The 24,964-nt window shown below is 47.8% G+C and overlaps 1 protein-coding gene across 1 annotated transcript in view; it reads left to right on the top strand.

Annotated features, from left to right (window-relative positions):
* ATP11B (ATPase phospholipid transporting 11B (putative)) overlaps positions 1–24,964 on the top strand; it is a 602,728-nt gene that overhangs the window by 455,393 nt on the left and 122,371 nt on the right. The window contains exon 26 of the mRNA XM_078665453.1: positions 14,165–14,230. Coding sequence (XP_078521579.1) covers positions 14,165–14,230 — 66 coding nt within the window. The remainder of the gene's footprint in view (positions 1–14,164; positions 14,231–24,964) is intronic.

Here is a 24,964-nt window from a genome sequence, read left to right on the forward strand (position 1 = left end):
CCATGTCCTTTAGCTGTTTCATGATATTGCCATACCATATACTCTTAAGTGCATTATAATCCTCGCGGTTAAATGCTATCTTAGGTTTGGCTTTATCAAAACATGTCGAGTAAGGTGTCATACGAATTGAAATACTACCCCCTCGCCAGTTCTGGCGACGGGGGTAGCATTCCACCCTTCTAGAGGGACACGACATGTACCTAGCCTGAACCCCGGTTAAAGTTAAACAGAGCCTTAGCATCTCAAAATGGATGCTGCCACCACAGACACAAGTCTGACCTCCTGCTGCTGGGAGTCCTTCCAGCGAGGGCAGCTTGGACAAAGGGTTTCCTGCCTGGGGAGGTGCTAGCACCACTCCAGACAGGATTTTGTGTATTGGGTAGGACAGGGCTGAAAAGAAACAGACATGCCTGGGGCACACAAGGTGTCCCTGTGCATAGGCCAGTTCAAACCGGTCCTGGGGCTTTCCAGCCCCAGTCCTGGTGCGAAACTGGACAAAGGAAAGGGGGTGTAACCACCCCCTTCCTGGTTCCACCCAGAGGAGGGACCTAGTAGGTGATCCGGCCCCCCAGATTCGAATAAGAGTGGGAGCTGTGTCCTGAGACTTCAGATCATCTTGAATCAACTTGAAATACAGAAGAAGACTGGACTTCGACATTCTGCTGCACAGAAGACGGAAGAGAATCTCCCTTGTGGCCAAGGAGTGACCACCGTGTGAACACAGGCACCAACCAGCAACTCGACGTCTGCTTTGCCGCCGCCTCCCGCCGGAGCCCGAGCCCAGAGCCCGACAAGACCCAGACTCCCAGACTTCTCACAGCCCGATCCACAGTCCCTGCAAAGAAGGGACCCGTGGAGGCACCGAGAGACGTGGGACCGGACATCTTGAAAGACCCCCGAGACGCTGACTGCGCAGCATCAGAGGCACCCTCGACGCTGTGCTTTGGGGTTTGAGAAGCCCTAACCTCGAGCAGCCTTTGCACCAAAGATCAGCCCCCCAGCATCTCCACGATCTGCGTGGGGCCCTTTTGCACCGTGCCACTCGACGCGCCATCCCGGCCACTTGCCACGTGGCTAGCGGCCATCTTGGCGACGAAACCTACAACTTTCACTGCAGGTCTGGTTGCTCCAGACTTGCCCTTGCTCCTGTGAAAAGGAGCACCCTCTCTGACCTTGCTGGTCCGAGTGACAAGCCTTTCTTGATTCCTGCGTGGCTTGCATTAGCCAAGGCCTGTTTGCTTCTATCAAGTCGCCGACACCGCCAACAGCGAGAAGCCTGCGTGGGACAGCTCGTGACCGACTCCTGGACGTCTTCGACCCCTCGTGTCCACGTGGCTGCAGAGAGAAGCTACACCTCGACCCCTGTTTGCATCCGACATCGCCTGGTTCCACTCTGGTTCCACGGTAGTCACTGGCTAGTGACTTTGAACATTGTCCCCTCTGCTTTCAGGTCTTCACCTCTTCAGATCCACCCTTGGATCCACCGGAACTCTTCACATCGAGCCGCCTGCAGCATCTTCAGCTCCAAGCACCATCGACCTGCGTGACGAAACCCGACACTACTTCGACCCTATGCACCCGCTTCCTGTGGGTGAGGTAACTCAGCTCCGCCGGTGTTCCCACACTGGTACACACCTCTAGTGTCTGTGTCTCAAGTTTCAGCTTTCTAGGTCACTCGGAAGGTTCCTTTGTAACTAACTTTGTACTTTTTAGGCACCATTGACATTGCATTGGTAAAGCGTGCACTTTCTGCACTGCTCCCGAGTCCTGCGGGCCTTTCCCGACTTCTTCACTGCTAGTCCCGAACAGCTCCAGCGATTCCCCAGGCCTCTTCACTTTCCCCATAGTGGTTCTTATACCACTATTTTAGTATATGGTTTAGGTGGCCCCTAGGGCTCATCCATATTGTGCAACTTTTGTGTATTTAAACTGTGTTTTGTTTTAACGCATTTGCTTCTGTGCTCATAAAGAGTATCAGGGATATTTGTAGTAATAAATCTATATATATTTTCAATATATATCTGTGTGGTGTCCTTTCATTTGGTATTCAAGGGATTGTGTATGGTAAAACAGCTTGCTTCACATGCCTTTACAGAGTTTAGCCTAAGACTGCTTAGTCCATGCTACCCCTAGGATAGCTTGTCTATAAGGTTGACTTTACAACCTGCACCATAAGGGTTGCTTGGCATGATACAAGGTGATCACTAGAACTAGTGAGCATCATATATCAGGCCAACTTCTCACATTGGTGAGCAGCGGATTGGGATTTGAGCTTGCTGTTGTTTTACCATTACAATCTTTGAAAATATCATTTGAAAGATCATACAGGTACCTGATAGGTACACTAAAACAAGACTAGATATACTTAAGTTCTACTGAACTTAGTTGTTGTAGAGGATAGGGAGTAGCACACCCTGACTACAACTACTAGATAGGTTTTGTAGGAAAACACCAGTGTAGGTAGATTGCAACACATCCACCACACTAGAGCAATGTCTGGAGCAGAGGGATCCACTGGACTCATCTCTGTTGAGAGTGACCCTCCAAGGGCACCATCCAAATTTGCTACCTTTCCATTTAAGGAACTGAGGCAACTGTGTTCCATGAGAGGAATCAAAACAGGTCCTTCGCCTACAGCAGGACACCTCAGAGAGCTTTTAGACCAGTCTGAAGCTCTAAGGGACTCCAAACCAGGCCCCTCAGGGACTGGAGATGGAGGATCCCCCACTGAAGATGATAACTCTGATGCCCCTGCCCCTGTAGTTCAGGTAGATGAGGAAAACCAGACCCCTGGGAATACTCAGCCTGAGGAAGAAGAAGAGGAGGAGGAGGAGGAAGAGAGTGAATCTGATGATGGGACTAGCCAGGTGTTAGTCAGCAGGCTTAACCAGGCTAACTTAAGCTTATTTGGGACTGAAGGTGGGTCCAACCCATTCAGACCCCCAAATGGACTTAACCAGGAGCATAGGAGGAGGAGGAATCACTCAGCTGAATCCAATACTTCCCATGTTTCTAGAGGTTCTCATGGCAACTCCAGAAGGGAGTTGACTAGCCCTCAGAGAAGGGAACATGAGGCCAAAATGAGAGAGGCTGAACTTAGGATCCAGAGACAAGAATTAGAAGTTGCCCTGGCCAAAGAGAAACTTGCTAGAGCAAGGCAGCCTAGAGAGAGTGGATCAGATTCCACTGGTGGCAGCACTATCCCTAAGGATAAAGACAGGTCCTATGACAATAGAAACCTGAGTAAGATTGTGCCCCCCTACAAAGTTGGGGATGATATCCACAAATGGATGACTGCACTTGAGAGAGCTTGCAGAGTACAGCAGGTCCCTCAGGAGCAGTGGGCAGCAATCTTGTGGCTCTCCTTTGAAGGTAGAGGCAGAGACAGACTCCTCACAGTTAGTGATGGGGATTCTAGAAACTACCTGGTCCTGAAGAGTGCTCTGATTGATGGGTTAGGCTTAACCACTGAACAGTACAGGTTAATGTTCAGAGATACCCAGAAGACACAGACTCAGGACTGGTCTGAATTTGTTGAATGTGCCACTAAGGCTCTGGAGGGCTGGTTGCTGGGAAGTAAGGTTACTGACTATACAGGATTGTATAATTTAATTATGAGAGAGCAAATCTTAAGTAATTGTCAAAATCAGCTTCTACATCAGCACCTGGTTGACTCTGATCTGACCTCCCCACAAGAATTGGGCAGGAGGGCAGACAAATGGGTCAGAACCAGGATCAGGCCTAAGAACCAGGGTGGTGACCAAAAGAAAGAGACTACCAAGCCTCAAGAGAAGGGTGGGGATAAAAGTAAGGAAAAGACTTCCCCAGGGCCCCAAAACTCCAAGGATGGGGGTGGGTCCCAAGACACTTCTTCAACCCAGAAAAAGCCTTATTGTTATGCCTGTAAACAGGTTGGGCATTACAAAACAGACAGCTGTTGTCCCAAGAATGGCAATAAAGAGAATATACCTCCAAAGCCAGCTCCAACACCTCCTGTTACTGTCAGCAGTAATCCCCCAGGAAGTGGGAGCACACCCAGGAATCTGGGTGGGTTTACTTTTGGAGGACAGGTGGATTCTGACCTAACCAGGTCCCCTACCTCAGATACTCTTGTCTATGAGACTGGCATGGGGTTTGCCAATTTCACTGCTTGCCCAAACACTTTGAGCAAGTATAGACAGGAGCCCCTCATCAATGGCTTGAAAGTTGAGGCCTTTAGAGACACAGGGGCTAGCATCACCATGTTGGCTGAATGTCTAGTCCCCTCAAGGCAACTTTTACCTGATGCCACATATCAGGTGACAAACATTGATGGAATTGAATCCAATCACCCCATGGCAGTAGTAAATCTTAGCTGGGGAGGTGTCACTGGCCCAAAGAGAGTGGCAGTGTCATCAAACTTGCCTGTAGATTGTCTACTGGGGAATGATTTAGAAATCTCAGCCTGGGCTGAGGTTGAACAGGAAACCCATTCTAGGATGGTTAATCTCCATGGAAAGGTTAGTGGGGCTGTGATGACTACAGCCCCAATCCAAGATGTCCTTCCTGAAAAGGTTGGTAGGGCTGAGCAAACCTCAGCCCCATCTTTAGCTAACTTCCCTCCTGAAAAGATTAGCAGGGCTGTGATGGTAACAGCCCATACCCAAACTGAGTCTCCTCCTGAAAAGGTTGGTGGGGCTGTGATGGCCACAGCCCAAACTCAAACTGATACATGTGTTGTGAAGCCTGAAAAGATGGATCACTCCACACAAACAGAGAGCATGGAGGAGGAAGAGAAATCTCCCTCCCACCAGACTTTAGGAAAGGATCAGCCTCCTCAGGGAACTGATCTTACCCCTGATGAAGGAACTGTCCCAGAGGTTGTTAGGCCTGGCCTGACAGAGCCTCTGATGACAGTGGACCCTTCTCAGGTGGGACCCCGTCTGGAGCAGGTATCCTGCCCCTCTCTACCTTGCCTTACTCAGCCCAGGGCTGTAGAGGACAAGAAGGACAGTGAGCCCCAAAGGGCCCCCTGTCAAATAAAGCACCCCCATCAACAGATTAGGGGCACCGAAACTAGTAGCTCTAGTGAGGTGAAAACTTTAAAAACTCCTGAGGGAGCCCCCTTAAAAGTAGTTAGGGACCTCCCACAGATGGATTCTGTTGGGCACAGCCAAACCTGGGACCCCAAGGCCCCAAACCTGACCTGTCCCTCCAGTAAGCCAACAAGAGGGACCCAGCCTCCAGCTTTAGGTAGCCAGAGGTTGACCCTGAGAGCACAGTGCAACTCAGTCAAAGAAAGAAAGGCACACATGGTGGAGAGTGATTGGAGGAAGCTGAGTCCTACAGAGGAATCTCACTTCAGTACTCCATCCCAACACCAGCCTTTAACTTTGCAAAGACACACCACAGGTAGAGATTCCCTATGGTGGAGACCCTCAGATACCCTTAGGGTGAGGGATTGCTTAGTGGACCATGAGACAGGGGGTAACCAAGCCAGAGCTGGTACTTCCTTATATGGCCACTTAGGCAATATAGGCTTTACCTGGTCAAGGATAGCCTTATCTCCTTTCGTTTGGGGGGGGGTTATGTAGGAAGGTGGATATCTGACTATGGTTACCCCCAAACTTTTTGCCTGGTGTTTAGCTGGTTTTTGACATAGTTGGCCTGGGATCCTGCTATTCAGGGCCCCAGGCTAATTGCTCTCTCCTTAAAATGGACTCCATGTACCTTAGGTACATACCCAATTGGAATTGGCTCACCTTATTGGCCCCTGTAACAGTGTACCCAGGTACCCAGGGCATAGGTGCTTCCAAGGCCTACCAGGGGCTGCAGCATGTATTGTGCCACCCCTGGCCTGGCCTCCATGTTTGACACAACTGGCTGATCACTCAGCTGGGGTAAGTCGGTGTAACCACCCCTTACTTAGGTGTAGTATGCCTATACCTAACCTAAAATGGACACATATGTTCCTATCAGTCACTCCTATGGAAGGCCTCATCAATCCTGGAGGCAGAGTGCTTGGAAATATGTGAGATGGTGCTCTGGCATGAGCTGAGCCTGTCTGCAGCTTTCGGAACCATGTCCTTTAGCTGTTTCATGATATTGCCATACCATATACTCTTAAGTGCATTATAATCCTCGCGGTTAAATGCTATCTTAGGTTTGGCTTTATCAAAACATGTCGAGTAAGGTGTCATACGAATTGGAATACTACCCCCTCGCCAGTTCTGGCGACGGGGGTAGCATTCCACCCTTCTAGAGGGACACGACATGTACCTAGCCTGAACCCCGGTTAAAGTTAAACAGAGCCTTAGCATCTCAAAATGGATGCTGCCACCACAGACACAAGTCTGACCTCCTGCTGCTTGGAGTCCTTCCAGCGAGGGCAGCTTGGACAAAGGGTTTCCTGCCTGGGGAGGTGCTAGCACCACTCCAGACAGGATTTTGTGTAATGGGTAGGACAGGGCTGAAAAGAAACAGACATGCCTGGGGCACACAAGGTGTCCCTCTGCATAGGCCAGTTCAAACCGGTGCTGGGGCTTTCCAGCCCCAGTCCTGGCGCGAAACTGGACAAAGGAAAGGGGGTGTAACCACCCCCCTTCCTGGTTCCACCCAGAGGAGGGACCTAGTAGGTGATCCGGCCCCACAGATTCGAATAAGAGTGGGAGCTGTGTCCTGAGACTTCAGATCATCCTGAATGAACTTGAAATACAGAAGAAGACTGGACTTCGACATTCTGCTGCACAGAAGACGGAAGAGAATCTCCCTTGTGGCCAAGGAGTGACCACCCTGTGAACACAGGCACCAACCAGCAACTGACAAGACCCAGACTCCCAGACTTCTCACAGCCCGGTCCACAGTCCCTGCAAAGAAAGCCCGGTCCACAGTCCCTGCAAAGAAGGGACCCGTGGAGGCACCGAGAGACGTGGGACCGGACATCTTGAAAGACCCCCGAGATGCTGACTGCGCAGCATCAGAGGCACCCTCGACGCTGTGCTTTGGGGTTTGAGAAGCCCTAACCTCGAGCAGCCTTTGCACCAAAGATCAGCCCCCCAGCATCTCCACGCCACTCGACGCGCCATCCCGGCCACTTGCCACGTGGCTAGCGGCCATCTTGGTGACGAAACCTACAACTTTCACTGCAGGTCTGGTTGCTCCAGACTTGCCCTTGCTCCTGTGAAAAGGAACACCCGCTCTGACCTTGCTGGTCCGAGTGACAAGCCTTTCTTGATTCCTGCGTGGCTTGCATTAGCCAAGGCCTGTTTGCTTCTATCAAGTCGCCGACACCGCCAACAGCGAGAAGCCTGCGTGGGACAGCTCGTGACCGACTCCTGGACGTCTTCGACCCCTCGTGTCCACGTGGCTGCAGAGAGAAGCTACACCTCGACGCCTGTTTGCACCCGACATCGCCTGGTTCCACTCTGGTTCCACGGTAGTCACTGGCTAGTGACTTTGAACATTGTCCCCTCTGCTTTCAGGTCTTCACCTCTTCAGATCCACCCTTGGATCCACCGGAACTCTTCACATCGAGCCGCCTGCAGCATCTTCAGCTCCAAGCACCATCGACCTGCGTGACGAAACCCAACACTACTTCGACCCTATGCACCCGTTTCCTGTGGGTGAGGTAACTCAGCTCCGCCGGTGTTGCCACACTGGTACACACCTCTAGTGTCTGTGTCTCAAGTTTCAGCTTTCTAGGTCACTCGGAAGGTTCCTTTGTAACTAACTTTGTACTTTTTACGCACCATTGACATTGCATTGGTAAAGCGTGCACTTTCCGCACTGCTCCCGAGTCCTGCGGGCCTTTCCCGATTTTGCTTCTGTGCTCATAAAGAGTATCAGGGATATTTGTAGTAATAAATCTATATATATTTTCAATATATATCTGTGTGGTGTCCTTTCATTTGGTATTCAAGGGATTGTGTATGGTAAAACAGCTTGGTTCACATGCCTTTACAGAGTTTAGCCTAAGACTGCTTAGTCCATGCTACCCCTAGGATAGCTGGTCTATAAGGTTGACTTTACAACCTGCACCATAAGGGTTGCTTGGCATGATACAAGGTGATCACTAGAACTAGTGAGCATCATATATCAGGCCAACTTCTCACACAGCGTGTACTTCCAACCCCACAGATGTGCCGGTACAGTATGCGTCATAGTAACCATACCCTTGGATCCTCAAACACACACACGGAATAGCCCAACAGCAAGTGAAGCCACTTCAACAGACCGAAAACTCTTGAAGAGCCGGCCTTTGACCTGAATGCTAAACCACATGTAAGCAATTAACAATAAGGCACGGAGTGGCGTGCTTCCACGGCCGAGAGGCCTGACAAACTTTAATACTACGGGCATATAGTTCCTTTGCATTATACACACACACAGGTGTTCTAACACTCTTATGATGCACCGCACAGCTGCTTTTTAGCTCATAACCATACATTACATGCATTCCAAGTCACTCACCATTCTGCTTCCCAAGCAGATTATGGCCTATAAATGTTCTTATAATTTCCTCTACTGAAATACCTCGGACACAAATTAATTTAATCATCGTTCCAGCATACATACAGTTAATTATTACACTTTCATCGAGCCCCACGTTAAGATAACTCCCTCAGAGGCGTGAGGACATCGCAGTGACGCATCAAAATATGATTCCTTTCAATAGTGACCATTTACCAAGGCATAACAGAGGATGGGCCAGAGCCAAGATTGCTGCGCACAGTGACAAACTATGAAAAATATCTGTTTCTGCAGTGTTAAATAGCGCTCATTTGCGCTGAATGCATTGAAGCGTTTTACATGAGCCCCAGGTACCTTACAAACCGGAACGGTCACATTTGTGTTTGTTAGGCTCCAGCATTAAGTGATTTGCGCAGATTCACAGGATGTTGTGAAACGTCAAGAGTGAGACTGCTATCCCCTGCCCTCCGCCGTCACGAAGTTGCACCAGTCTCTGCCCAGTCAGGTTAGTTCAACCTCTGGAATCGCGCGGGGTGGGGGCCGAGGGGGTTGTTTTAAAATAAAATAAATCTATCTTACCTACGCAGGTACGTGCCGCCTTGGGTCCCTTCGTTGGCGCCTAACACCCGGATCACTGGCAAGTGGCAACTCCTATCAACCCCTCTCAGCCAATCCTGGCGCTGCTCCAGCGCCAGGATTGACTTAGAGCAGGGTTACTTACGCTCTGCCCGCATGCCCATTAGGAGATCGACCCTTGCTCTCCTAATGGGCATGCGCAAGACACTAGTGCGCATGCGTGGGTACGGAGGAAATATTCGCCTCCTTTCCCACTCATGCGCACTTGTGCTGCTGCTGCATGCTACCCCTGTTCTGACTATCGTGATGATGTCACTCAACATGACACTGGACCGCCCACCCCCTTCAGAGTCTGAAGGGGGTGGGCGGTCCAGCGTCATGCTGAAATTCTGACATGATTGACAGACTAAGTTCTCCCTCGCGTCTCTGAACTTAAGTAACATACACACACACACACACACAACGCCCTCAATGGACGCACCGCCACTGCACTAACCCTAGCAGATACCGGGCGTGGGGGGAGCACGGGCGCTTGGAATCAGCTAGCCTCCAACCTAACATGAAAACACGACAGAAGCTGCTCCAACTACTGTGACTAAAACCTAGATAATGCTAAGTTAAAGGGGTGATGGCATCTCACAATAAGTGAAGGACTGTCCTCACACACCACCAGGTGTCATGCTTCATCATCAGCAGTTCTCACTCTCCAAAAACTCGGTTTGGTGGAGAGCGGGCCTACACCTGGAGACTAAGTGGGGGCCCATAAAGTGAGTGAGTTTAAAAATCAGTATAATCGTCAGAATTAATTTATTCTGAAGAGGGGATTATATGATATTAAAATACAAGACCGGTGAGCGAGGGAAGCTTATTTCCCCATCACCGTAGTGGTAAATATTCTCGATATGTTTCTGCCTATCTGGCCCAAGGGGTCCACGGCATTCATCGGGACAAGAAAAGTAGAAAAAGGACTCCTATCTTACCACAAAAGTTGGTAGGATGACACCACTGCATAGGACCGTCTTTACTCCTTGAGAAGCGGTCGCTCCCCACGCTCCCTGGCCTGGGTATCGTAGTGCTTTGCCCGCATTGCTTGAATAGAATTGGTGCCTGCTTTAGCTCACTGCTGCCAAGCATTATGTTGCCCATTGCTCGCATTTTAATCTGCAAGTTTGCCCATTGCTCGCTTTTGAATCTGTGCATGTTTATACCTTGCTCGCATTTTAATCTGTTTATTATCGGAGCGCTCGCATTGCTCTATTTAATTTAATAATTACTGCCTGATTGTGCCGGTGCCACTGCCCATAGCGACACTCTACTTTGTGCCCCAATCTCGTCCTGTTTCGGTTTTGCCTTCGCTGCCATTTTTGTTGTTGTGCCTCGTAGCCAGCCTCTCCACCCCGCTCCCGCCTCCCATCTGCTGCTCCCTCGCTCTGCCCCCCCCCCCCACTATCCACTTATGTCAGTACAGCCTACGCGCCCTATGCGCGCCGAAGGCGCGCCAAAGGTAAGCCCGTCTATGCCCGTCCGCGCCTGGACCGCGCCCAGCGCCAAACCCCCTGGCCCCCGCAACATCCACTCCACCCGCATAACGTACGACGCCGCAACCCTCTCAGCCCTTAACCCCGGCCGACCACCAAACTGCTACCAAGCCATCCCAGGACACACCCATGGACCCTTCACCTGCCTCTCCTGCAAGTTCACTGCATCAAGACCCACACCAAATCCACAAACTCCAAACAGAGCTCCGACACTAACCACCTGAGATGCATCCTACTCAACACCCGCTCGGTCCACAGACACGCCATTGAACTCTGGAACCTACTCGACACCACCTCGCCGGACGTCGCCTTTCTTACAGAAACCTGGATGAACGCCTCATCAACGCCCGACATCGCCATAGCCATCCCGGACGGCTTCAAGATCATCCGAAAGGACCGCATCAACCAAACAGGAGGAGGCATCGCCATTGTTCATAAGAACACCATCCGCATCACGACCAGTTCTAACGACACACTCGCAGCTACCAAACACCTTCACTTCCAGATTCACATCGACCCCAAGACCACACTCAGAGGCACCCTCATCTACAGGCCACCAGGACCCCGCACACAATTCAGCGAAGACATCACTGACTTCATCAGCCCACAACTAAAAACTTGGATATTCGATAAGTAAAGTACCCCCCTCCCTCAAGCGCCTTGAGACCCTCTGGGTGAGTAGTGCGCTATACAAATGTTAAACTTGAACTAGGATGACACCACTGCGTAGGATGACCTATGTCATACTCTGCCTAATATAGATTTCATGAAACCTGTATGGGTAAAAATAGAAAAAAAAGAGGGAAAAGATTGCCATCAAAGTTAACAGTCACGGAAAGATAACCTACATGCATCAATAATACATATAGTGGAAAAATGTGTAGCACGTGACACTGCAAGTGTGAACCATGTGCATATAAAATGAAGTTCTGGTTGTGAGAAAATCTCACTGCCTTACCCTGTTAAGGATACCTACACGCCCCATGGTCCCAACATTCCTCGTGTGTATACCTTTGCTGCCAATGCGCACCTATTGACTCTCAAAAGTGTCTTCATCACTGCAATCACTTCAGTTTGTTGCATGAGTGAGCTCCAGGCTCTCTCGGTGCAGCTGCCCTGCTCCACGTTTTACCCAGACAAATTGGTGTTGAGTACCAGGGCGGTCAAAAGTCATAACTCCTTTTCACATGGGGCAATCAATCACCCTCACAATGTTCTGTGGATCGGCTCAGCCCTCAAAAAAGAGTAGCGACCCCATCGATTGGACCGTAAAACAGCATTAAGCTTTTACATCGATCGCACCAGAGACCATGGGTGGACGATCAACTTTATCTTATAGAGTTTTTGGGGGCAAAGAAAGGTAAAGCTGTGCAGACATGGACTTTATCAAGGTGGATAGTCCTCCACGAAGAAGCAGCCACAAGAAGTACTGAGGGCCTAACCCATCATGACCAATGCTGCCATCAGTGCAGCAGCACATGGAATGCCTTTTATTGACATGTGAGGAAGAAATGTGGGTGTTAGTGCACCCCTTCCTGAAGCACTATTGCTGCCTTGACAGCCAGGTCCAACAGGAAGGGCATATTCCCTGTTTGGCCCGGTGGAGGGTCTGTCCACTTTACAGACCCTCCACCTTAGGAAATACCGCTTTGGTGTTAACTAAAGGTGAGGTTAGAAGTATCCATCAGATAAACAAGTTACTTAACTTCAGTCATGTTCTTTCTGATGGATACTCTATCTAACCACCCTTTCCTCACTGCCCTCCCACGTCTCCGTTCTTCTGCGTTGTCTTCTTACTATCTAAAAAGGTCCCTAATAAGTTATCTGCACATGGTACCTCCAATTGTTTGTGCTTTGGGTCCGAACCGCTGAAAGAGTCAAGTAAGAAACTGACGTCTGCACTCGAGCGTGCACCTACATGTAGCTCCACTCCATCATTTCTGGGGTGGAACAAGTCCAATGCGGAGACATTCAACACCACCTGTGGCACGTGGGAGCACTGCTGTGAAAACCTCTGGATCCAGTCTGATGCATGGGGATTATTCTAAATGTGAGGAATCCAACAGAAAGAGAGTTACCGAAGGTAAGAAATGTGTTCTTTCCATTGTTTGTGAAGATCATGAATACTAGATGGTTGCATTATAAAAACGGTTTTCAGAAGCTCTCCATTATGCCCAGTTTGAGACATGTAGTATCATATGCACACATTTCAGATCTGGAAGTTCAACTTTCAAAATGTCTGTCACACCCATGATTAGTTGAGTCTTATCTAGGAGAGAAATACTGAAACAAAATTTCAGTAAATTTCCTCTTCTCCAAAATGACCACAAATCGAAATAATACTGTATCCTGAATGTAGTGATTTTTGCCTTCTCCAAATGTTGTGCTCTTACTTTTCAAGAAGGTCTATGAAAATCTGATGTGAAAAACACTTCCTCTGACCATCACTACATATTGTGCACCCTTTAACCGATGTTTACCAAATTTTGTAAAATGATCCATAGTGCCTACAAACATACATGCAGAAATTTGAAAATGGTTGGTATATGCAATGTAAAGTGTTCAGGATTCTCCTCCATAGCCTCTCTGGGGCCTGTGCAGTTTTGCAGGCAAGCCGTTCATAATGCCACCGTCTTGACCTCCGGCTACATCGCAAGAATTGTGAGGAGCTAATATCTCTACTGTCTTGAGAGCAGTCCCTTTCAGAGATTCATTGTTATGCCCGTCACAGGTGGAATTGGTTGGTGACATTCTCTGTCATTCTGTACTTCTAGCTAAAGGGGCACAACAGATGTTTATGTACTGTGCAGTTATATCTATTAAGCATATCTTTTATTGGATTTTATTTGAACAAAAGGTACATTGTATGACTAATGGTGACCAGTTTGCCGATACATGTGTTCAGTTAATGTCTTTGCTTGTAAACCTCTGAAGCCAATAGAGAGATATTCAGGATAGTGCAGATTTGTTCTGCCAATCAAGTTGTTGGCATGTTATGGGTGTTTCCTAAAGGTAAAATGAATTGCTGTTGCTAGTGTAAATCATTACCAGAGATATGTTGCTAGGTGGTTCACATAAAGCTTAATGCAGCCAGTGAGTGCTTAAACACCACAGTCACTAACCAAGCCATATTAATTGTGCCTATGCACTCTACAGAAGTTTAAAATGAATATGAAATATGAAAATCAAGTAAAGCCTCAATGGGTACAGCTATGGTAAAGCGTGTGAGCTTTATCTTATATTTAACATTCTCTACCATTACATGCCGGTGTGTTCTAAACATGATGTATGTGATGCTATTTAGTGATGTTTGTTGCTACAATTATCACATCTGGATTAATATGCTGTTTGTTTATGAAGCATAAATGTCACCCTTAGTGTTTTACTCTTGTATGTTGTGAGCTATTGTTTCGTATTGTTAAAAGAACAATATAACCTGTTCAACATTTATGGAACCTAAGTAAACATCAGTGATAAACCCAGTTAGACAAAGTTACTGACCAAAATGTCCTTCATAGTCTGGTTTAAAAAAAGTTTTTAGCTAACTCACAGTCCTCCTTTATTTAACCTATTTAATTCATGCATTTTTTTTCTTTCCATAGATGTTTGGAAACTGGACATTTGGTACTTTGGTCTTCACTGTTTTGGTTATAACTGTTACATTGAAGGTAAGGTTCTATTTTATTGATGATTAAACTTCAGTAAATGTGTTTTCTATGAATGCCTTTTTAGGTAATTTGGACAATAATATGCCGAAAAAGATTCATTTTAAAGTTTTCTTAATGCTTTATGTATGAATTCTATGAATGTCTCATTTGGTCAATAACCCACCAGGCTGAAACCACTTACATTGGTGGAAGTGCAGCTAACTGGAGTTTTGTTTATGCTGCACCATACATGCTAGAACTTAAAGAATTTGGCTTCCTATTTGTGAAGTGTTAATTTTAGTGTTTTTATTTATCCATTCACTGCTCTTGCTGCCCAGTGGCTGTTTCTGTGTTCTAGGTCTTCATCTAAACCAAAACCAAGTTTGTAAATTGGAAAAGCAACTCCTGATTTATCAATCTAAGGGTTTGAATTTTTTTAGAGCAGATTCCTAAATCCAGTAAAGTTTACTAGATCTTGGTGCTTTTGAATAAACAATCATCCAAGGATGCATCCTCATTCGTCCCAAAAACTTCAGTGGCAAGGTATTCTGAATTTGCCTCGTTTTTTTCTGTTAGGGTAGTTACCCTGTTTCAAGGTACTGTTCAGTCTAGGCAGCATCTGACCAGGAATCAACCCTCTATTCAGACATACTTAATAATCATACACCATTTCCAAGTCCACTTTATTTTGGTGAGATATTGGTGTTTTTGTGCACTCTTGGTGCAGGTGGCTCATACCCGTTGGCTCTGCTTCACCTCTTGCTGACCATTCATAATGTTGATCATGGGTCACTAATTAATGTTCCTGGAAACCAGGTGGGAAATGGCGATAAGTTCTAGAATAATTCTCCTAATTTGCTTAAAGAAGATGTAATGTTAGGGTATGAGTGTCAGATGCTCTATCACTTCACTCAAGCTCTTCAACGTCCATATAGATTCTATGCAGAACCCGGTGGATTAGTTTGGCCTTTCCATGCATCAGTGGGCAGGCTACACATAGTTAGATTTTGTGTCACTGCTTAACTTCGCCCAGCATCTGAGGGACCAATACTGGTGCTAGGTGATTGATAGTTGGAAAATTTCGAACTACCGAAAATCAAGTACCACAGAGATTGAGGTTCCACTAATCACAGAAGGCTCATGGTGATTGCCTGTTCAGTCTTGGCTGATTGAATTGTTGAGGGAGGATACAGGTATTGGCTGTCCCTGAAAGAGCCTATGCCTCTATCCCCAATTCAAGTCTTGGAATACAAAATTATTTGAAGGACAGCAGTAGAGGAATAATTATCCTTAACTATTCTATTCTATCCGTTCTATACATGGGTTTTATAAAAACGCATGGCTACTCGGTGACGGGCTTACCAGCGCTGTCCAACCAGTAGGGGCCAGGAACTAAAGGTGGTTATGGTAAGAAAAACTTTTCAATTTCTTTCTAAAACTCAAGAAATGATCCTCTATTCTCAAGCTGGTTGTCAGAGAGTTCCACAGTTTAGGTTCAAGAAATGTAAAAGAGTGACTTCCACTTCTAGCTCTTGATTCTTGGTACAACGAGAAGCTCAGGATTGTTTAACCTAAGAGCTCTGTTGGCCCTGTGAGAGATAACCATCTCTTGGAGAAAATGTTGGACTTTTTATGCTTTGCCTGATACGCAATGCACCAGGCCCGGACTGTCGGTTGCGGGCACCGGGCAATCCCCCGGTGCGCCGCAAGGGTGGGGGCCGGTTTTGGGCCACTGGGGGCAGTTTTTTAGGGCTCGGGCCTACGTCACCACGAAGTGGGGCGGAGCTCCGAGCTCTATAGTAAAAGAAAAAAAAAGTGTCTTTAGGGGTCCGGACAGCAACATTCCTTAGTGCACGCGCTTTTTTTATGGCATGTGCATGTTCATTCGTCTTCGCTGTGCTGTGTTTTTAGTAGCCTTGACATGATAGGCTATCTGTAATTTAGCGTGCGTCATCTTGGCATTTTCTCTGTGGTTACGCGCACAGGAGTCCATTAATTTCAATTATGAGCTGTCAGGGTGCCGCGATAATGTAATGCAGATGTTGTGGGCGCGTTCACCAGTCTGCTGGGAATGGCGGCGTTCGTGCTTTTCCTGTGTTTTCTTTCCGTGTAGGGCAGACTTGAAAGGCATTGTCTTAAGAGGAGAAGGCCATATATCTTCACGGCGGAGATAATTTAAAACATATGCCAGCAGTTGCGAGGGCGAGAGCCGAGCAGGATGACTCCATGCCACAGTGTAAGAAAGCGTCCGCATCAAAGCAAAGTGTAAAACTTAAAAAAAAAAAAAAAAATGTGAAAAAGCGAGTGGCTGTGGGTGTCCAGGGGTGCAGCAGGTGCAGTGACACCGGGGCCTCGAGGGTCTCCTTTAACCCAGACAGTGCTGTATTTTACTACCAGTGGCTGTGAGGGTGCAGAAGGTGCAGTGACACCAGGGCCTCGAGGGTCTCCCTTAACCCAGACAGAGCTGTATTTTACTACCAGTGGCTGTGAGGGTGCAGCAGGTGCAGTGACACCGGGGCCTCGAGGGTCTCCCTTAACCCTGACAGTGCTGTATTTTACTACCAGTGGCTGTGAGGGTGCAGCAGGTGCAGTGACACCGGGGCCTCGAGGGTCTCCCTTAACCCAGACAGTGCTGTATTTTACTACGAGTGGCGGTGGAAGTCCAGGGGTGCAGCAGGCCTCACTTTACCCTGACAGTGCTGTATTTTGCTACCAGTGGCTGTGAGGGTGCAGCAGGTGCAGTGACACCGTGGCTTCGAGGGTCTCCCTTAACCCTGACAGTGCTGTATTTTACTACCAGTGGCTGTGGGTGTCCAGGGGTGCAGCAGGTGCAGTGACACCGGGGCCTCGAGGGTCTCCCTTAACCCAGACAGTGCTGTATTTTACTACGAGTGGCGGTGGAAGTCCAGGGGTGCAGCAGGTGCAGTGACACCGGGGCCTCGAGGGTCTCCCTTAACCCAGACAGTCCTGTATTTTACTACCAGTGGTTGTGAGGGTGCAGCAGGTGCAGTGACACCAGGGCCTCCCTTAACCCAGACAGAGTAGGGAGTGTAGAGTAGTGAGTAGAGTAGTGAGTAGAGTAGTGAGTAGAGTAGTGAGTAGAGTAGTGAGTAGAGTAGTGAGTGCAGAGTAGTGAGTAGTGAGTAGTGAGTAGAGTGGTGAGTAGTGAGTGCAGAGTAGTGAGTGCAGAGTAGTGAGTGCAGAGTAGTGAGTAGTGAGTAGAGTGGTGAGTAGTGAGTGCAGAGTAGTGAGTGCAGAGTAGTGAGTGCAGAGTAGTGAGTGCAGAGTAGTGAGTGCAGAGTAGTGAGTGCAGAGTAGTGAGTGCAGAGTAGTGAGTGCAGAGTAGTGAGTGCAGAGTAGTGAGTGCAGAGTAGTGAGTGCAGAGTAGGGAGTAGTGAGTGTAATAGTGAGTAGTGAGTAGAGTAGTGAGTACTTTATTTTGCCTGCGCCGCTTAGTGGGAATCTTAGGGAGCTCTTACCCACATATAATTGTTGCACACCCACATTTGTGGGGTAGAAGGGACTCGGGGGCACTGCACAAGCATCGCGCTGGTTTCTGAGCGCCATTTTGGAGTGGGGAGAAGGACTTCCTCACAGAGCGCCATCTTGGGTGAGGGAGAGCCACTCGCCCTGCCAGGACCCATGCGACACCCTTGCCGGCCATTTAAGATGGCTGCTAGACAGGTGCGCAGCGACGGTGCGCAGCGGGTGCGCCGTAGGGGCGCCGTAGGGGCGCCGGAGGTAAGCCCGTTTGCGCCCGTTCGCGCAACGGACGCGCCGGGGGCCGGTACTCCTGGTTTACCCTCTTGTGATGCCATTACCTATACTCGAGATGAACTCTTAGCCTGTAACACTAGTCCACCGCTAAGGGGACTTGTTGCATCTTCAGGAAAACAGACGGATTCCTTTAGCTGTGGCCTTTTAAATGTGAGGTCGTTGTGCTCACATCATGGAGAGATCGCCTTCATGATTGACCATCATGAGTTAGATATCTTACTCATGACGGAGACATGGACAAGCACGGACTGCGCAGTAGAGCTGGGTTTGGCCTGCCCCTCGGGATATAAAGTCAGGCACATCCCTCGGATTGGTGCTAGAGGGGGAGGATTAGGATTAATTTTTAGGGAGTCTATCGATCTATCTTTGATCGACATCAAGACCATTCCCGGTCATGAACTACTTGCCTTCTCTCTAAATGGACAGGGGGGCGCTCTATTTACCGGTCTGCTTTGTTACAGACCTCCATCTAGCCCTTTATCGGATGTGACTGGGCTGATTGAGTTAATTCTTGATCTATCCACCTCGCATTCTAGGTTAATGGTATTAGGTGATTTTAATCTTTGGCTGGGTGGCTCCGGAGATACCTCACTTACAGATCTGACCCAGACCTGTCGGAGTATTCAGCTGCAGCAGCTGGTCCTTACTCATACCCACCAAAAGGGCCATATACTGGACCTTGTTTTTGCAGACCCAGAGCATGTAACTGTTCGAAACATCTTGCCCCAGTGGTGGACGGACCATGCGTTGGTCCATTTCTCTCTCACGCCCAAGGTGGGGCAGGGGAGAAACAGGAACCCATGTGGGGTTAAAAGTACCAGACAATGGTCAAAACTCTTGAGTCAGTCCCCTCTACCCTCATTACTTCTAGAGGGTTTTATCTTAGAGGAGAACGTAGACTTGAGCTACGAAAGGCTCAATCAACGGATTGTGTCCTCCCTTGACTCCTTGGCCCCTCTACGGAAAATAAGAAACAGGCCTACCCCGGCTATGCCATGGTTTTCCGAGGAGTTGTTTCAACTTAAACTCCAATGCAAGAGGGCCGAGCGCATGTGGAGAAAGAACTATTTGGATTCAGATCGGGCTCTCTACAAACAGGCCCTGTCCATCTATAAAGCACAGATTAAATGTGCGAAGGCCAGGTTTCTGGAAGAATCCTTGCGGGTGGCAGTAAATAAATCACAGACCTTGTTCAAGATCGTGAAGGATCTGTCATGCCCTGCTAGTGCGATCAACACCATCTCCGCTTCTCAGTCTCTATGCGACTTATTGGCACAGGCTTTTGAGGATAAAATCGCAGCCATTCTGAACAATTTTTGGCGTAACATCTAGCGGTAATCCTCAGAGACGTACGGAATCGCACCCCGGGCCTACTATAGACACCACCCCCAGCACCACCACGTTGGATTGTTTTCCTTCTCCAACTCTCGAGGAATTCTGTTTCCTGGCCAACAGTGTGTCGTTGGGATCACCTTTGGATCCACTTCCGCATAAACATTGGAAGCTTTTTCAGGAAGAACTCTTCCCCCCACTGTTTGCCATTTGTGATCAGTCCCTGGTTTCAGCACGAGTACCAGATTGCTGGAAACTCGCCGTGGTATCCCCTCTCCTTAAAAAGCCCACCTTGGACCCGGCTAGCCCCGCAAATTATCGACCCATCTCCTTGCTCCCGTTTCCAATAAAGATTCTGGAAAAGTGGGTCACAAAACATCTGTCTAAATATCTGGAGATCGGGTCCTGTTTGGATGAGGTGCAATTTGGGTTTAGACCGGCCCATGGGACGGAATCAGCGCTGGTGACTGTGCTAGACGATCTTAGGACGCGAGCCGATCATGGAAGAGCAGCCTTTTTAGTGCTGCTCGACATGTCGGCCGCGTTCGACACTGTCAGTCACGCAATTCTGATTAACAGACTAGAGGAAGTAGGGGTGACAGGCCTTGCACTGCAGTGGTTGACATCATACCTTGGAAACCGTCACCAGGTAGTGGCTTTGCCACCGTTTAAATCTAACATCAGAAGAGTGGCGCAAGGTGTTCCACAAGGGTCGGCCATCAGCCCTATCCTCTTTAATCTGTACCTGCGGCCCCTGGTTGCGCTGATTAGATCTTTCGGCATAGCGGTGACGAACTACGCAGATGACACTCAACTTGTCTTCTCACTTGAGGGCAAGGAAGCAGTGGCACTCGACACCTTCCACCGCTGTATGCTCGGAACTGCGGACTGGCTAAACCAGAATTCGCTGCAGTTTAACAGCTCTAAGACAGAAGTCTTACACTGCACTACTGACCGCGTCCCTAGACCTCTCCCGCCGGATTTTTGGCCATCTTCCTTCCAAAGCACGACTGTGTCTACCACCTCGGTCCGTAACCTGGGAGTGATGTTTGGGTCCAATTTCCAACTGGACGCAGCAGTCAATAAAACAGTGAGCACTTGCATGGGTCTGCTTCGTATGTTGAGAAAGGTCCTCCCGATGCTTCCTATGGACAGCAGGCCAGAGGTGGTGAGGAGTATCATCGTAAGTCGCCTGGACTACTGCAATGCTCTATTTCTTGGCGCACCAGCTACCTTGATAGGAAAACTGCAACCGGTGCAGAATCTTGCAGCCAAATTAGCGCTTGCTCGCCGCCGTCTCGGCTCTTCATCCCAGGCATTAAGAGACCTTCATTGGTTACCGATCCTTCAACGGATCGATTTTAAATCTCTATGTATTGTATTCAGGGCCCTTCACGGACAAGGCCCAGTGCCACTCCAGAACATGTTTCATTGGTATATTCTGTCTAGATCCCTTCGTTCGGCTTCTGCCTACCTAGCTGTGGTGCCTAAAGTTCTGAGATCGCGGCTTGGCGGTCGATCTTTCAGCTTTACGGCAGCCAGATTATGGAACACTCTCCCGCTAGGACTGAGAAGTATGAATGATCTTGTCTCCTTTAAGAAAAATTTAAAAACATACCTCTTTCCTAGGGTTGCATCCTTTTAGTTTTCAAACAGCAGGGTGCGCAGCAGGATCCTTTCAGTCAAAGCGCCAGGATACCCGTGGGGTGACAGATACGCGCTATGAAAGATTACCAATACATACATACAGAGTAGTGAGTAGAGTAGTGAGTAGAGTAGTGAGTAGAGTAGTGAGTAGAGTAGTGAGTAGAGTAGTGAGTAGAGTAGTGAGTGTAATAGTGAGTAGAGTAGTGAGTAGTGAGTAGAGTAGTGAGTGCAGAGTAGTGAGTGCAGAGTAGTGAGTGCAGAGTAGTGAGTGCAGAGTAGTGAGTAGAGTAGTGAGTGCAGAGTAGTGAGTAGAGTAGTGAGTAGAGTAGTGAGTGCAGAGTAGTGAGTGCAGAGTAGTGAGTGTAGAGTAGAGAGTAGTGAGTGTAGTAGTGAGTAGAGTAGAGTAGTGAGTAGGACATCACAGGCAGCAGCTGTGCAAGCTTCTTACACTCACAAGGAGACCACAGGCAGCTGAGTTGCAAGCTTCTCCCACTCACAAGAAGGACATCACAAACAGCAGCGGTGCAAGCTTCTCACACTCACAAGAAGGACATCACAAACAGCAGCGGTGCAAGCTTCTCACACTCACAAGAACGACATCACAAGCAGCAGCGGTGCAAGCTTCTTACACTCACAAGGAGACCACAGGCAGCTGCGGTGCAAGCTTCTCACACTCACAAGAAGGAAATCACAGGCAGCAGCTGTGCAAGCTTCTTACACTCACAAGGAGACCACAGGCAGCTGAGATGCAAGCTTCTCCCACTCACAAGAAGGACATCACAAGCAGCAGCGGTGCAAGCTTCTCACACTCACAAGAACGACATCACAGCCAGCAGCAGTGCAAGCTTCTTACACTCACAAGGAGACGACAGGCAGCAGAGGTGCAAGCTTCTCACACTCGCAAGAACGACATCACAAGCAGCAGTGGTGCAAGCTGCCCTTACACACTCACAGCAGGTACTGTGCCAAGGCAGCAGCAGCAACAGAGCAAGAGTCCCTTACAAAGAACAGGCACAGCACAGAGATGCACAATGCAATCTTCTCATACTCCCAGGCAGCAGCGGTGCAAGCTTCTCACACTCGCACGAAGGACATCACAGGCAGCAGCTGTGCAAGCTTCTTACACTCACAAGGATACCACAGGCAGCTGAGGTGCAAGCTTCTCCCACTCACAAGAAGGACATCACAAGCAGCAGCGGTGCAAGCTTCTCACACTCACAAGAACGACATCACAGGCAGCAGCAGTGCAAGCTTCTTACACTCACAAGAAGGACATCACAGGCAGCAGCAGTGCAAGCTTCTTACACTCACAAGGAGACCACAGGCAGCAGAGGTGCAAGCTTCTCACACTCACAAGAAGGACATCACAGGCAGTAACGGTGCAATATTCTCACACTCACAAGGAGATCACTGGCAGTACACACCACATGAACACACTCCATAACACATAGCAACAATACATTGGCATTTACAATGCCATTAGCTCGAACTCAAATAAATCCGAGTTCGATTGCATTTCTAATGCTTGTGTTACAAGGCCGTTTTTGCAGCATAGCTGCAAAATCGGCCCTGTAACAAAATCGGCCGAAAACCGGGCCCAGCAAAGAGCTCGTGGCACCCCCAACCCCTGGGTCCGGCCCTGCAATGCACAGTTCCTTAAGTTGCACTGTGCAGCTTATGGGTAGCCAGTGGTGTGATTTAAGTGCTGTGTGAGCGGACTGTGTCCTAGGGAAGCCTAGCCGGATTCGGGCAGCGGCATTCTGAATAATTGTAAGTTTTTTTATGACTGACATTGGGGTGCTCAAGTACAGTGAATTCCTTTAATCCAAGTGGGAGAAAATCAGTCCCTAGACCACAGTCTTCCGTACTTCCATGGGCTGCCATTTCAGAGCCTTCCTTAAGGCTCTTAAAAAGACCCATGCAACTTCTGTCCACCTGTTGTGCTTCGGAGGCCATGTCCAAAGTAATCCTTAGGCTCTTTACTTCCGATTTAGGGGATGAACATTCTACAAATGAGTGAGGCTAGCTGATCTGATCCCAAAGTGTTCGATTATTGTCCACCACAGCTCTCTGAACATTTTGATGTAAGCCTTTAGGTGAACTAGCCTCTATAACCGAGGTGGGCCTTTAAGAGACTTAACCGGTGTGTGGCAAGGTTTGGGCCTGATAAAAGCAAAGATGTACTGATTTAGTCTTTGATCTTAATTGCTTTCAAGCAGGAGCTGAATGCTGGCTGTGAGACTTAGTGGTGCATGTGCCTTTCCTTTTCCAGATTATTAAGCTGCAGGCAACAGTGCTTTAGCGAACTTACAAGGTGTAAGCTCATAGAACACATCACACCACCTTGACGGTGGCCCAAGATGAAGCAATCAAGTTCTCTGAAAGGGCTGGGTATTGGTAAAATACAGCAGATTGAGGACAAAAGAGATGCCACAGCCTTATTCAGGCAGGTCAATACATTATACATCATACAGTTTTTCAAATTCAGAGGTTATTAAAAGACTTCACACAACACTTTAAAACCGATTAAAAAATCATTAAATATTATAATCCATGTATACATTTAGCCATTTACATAAAATGATTGCATTAGCTAGCACCCCTGGTGACTAGTACTCATTTAAAACTATTGTCAGTCTCAACAGGGCTGAAATAAGTATCCTTATACAGCATGCCTCTTCCTAAGTTTATTGCAGACAAAATAAAGTTGAGGTCAGAGAAACAAATCGTAGAAGTATTTTAAAAAAATTAAAAAATCAATCTCTCTTGATGCGATGTAAAGTGCTTGTGTTTTAAAAGTGGCCGTAAAAAGCGTCTTCTCAAGCTACTATATAAAGTCCAAAAAAGTATAAAGTGTGCTGCTGTTTGTGGTGAAAGGTTATCACATGGGCAATTCCGAAGAGATTATCACCAGGAGCCAGAGTTAGGGAAAGCAACTAAATGATGAATCGTATGTAACCTGTGCCTCGTGAGATAAAATCTATGTTCTGGTTTTTCCACCCAGGTTAAATACTGTTCTGACCCCAGCGTTGTACAAATAGGCAAATAGTTTAGAACTGTTGTTAAATGACTTGACCTTGTAATTCTAATCTCTTCATTTATCAATATTAATCCTTTTAGATCTCTCAGTTGCATTTGATACAGTAGACCATTACATTTTGATCAACTTTATAGCAAAGGTTGGGATCCAGCCTGTTTTATTTTTTTGTTTCTGTAGAAAAAGACTTAACTGTTGTCACTACTGCCATTCAGATCTGAGAAGAAAGCAAATTATTTTGAGTCCTGGGGGGTTCCTCTCATCCTCCATACTATTCAACATATCATGTATCCCCTTGCACAGCTCATCAAGTCTTTTGAGCTTAATGATCTATCTAATGCTGATGGTACTCAGGGCTTCATTCGGTTCGATCACCTGGCCCCGAATTCAGCAACTATGCTACAGAATTAGTTAATTACCATGAAACAGTTAATGAACTAGAGCATTCCTAAACTTAATGTTCAAATTGGAAACCATGCACGTGGTCAATAGCCTCATTTTGCCTGAAACAATATGTTATGGTCTCCTCACTTTTGCCGTCCGCATGTACACCATATTAGTTAGGAGTCTCAATCAATGATGACTCTTCTCTTATAGCACATACTAGTCTTGACCTGGGTGTCCACTGGAAGTTCCGTCCTTTGTTGCATACCAATAAGCACTCCACAGTTGTCTGACATGATCTTATCTCATTGGGCTTTTGCAATAGATTCAATTTGGGTCTTCTAGAACACTTGATGAATGAATAGCAAATTCAAAATCCTGCTGGTTGGACTACTGGAAGCTCTGTCAATTCCATCTCATTTCATATGTATAGTTAACCCTTCACTGACTACCAGTTGAGAAACAAATACACTTCAAGATTGTTTGGCCCAAAAGCTATTTTGTGGCCAGGAGCTATCTGATCTGAAGACCATTTTAGTTCCCTACCCAGCCATGCCCTAACATCATATCACTTCCTC

Source organism: Lissotriton helveticus, chromosome 11 (assembly GCF_964261635.1).
Source record: "Lissotriton helveticus chromosome 11, aLisHel1.1, whole genome shotgun sequence".
NCBI lineage: Eukaryota > Metazoa > Chordata > Amphibia > Caudata > Salamandridae > Lissotriton > Lissotriton helveticus.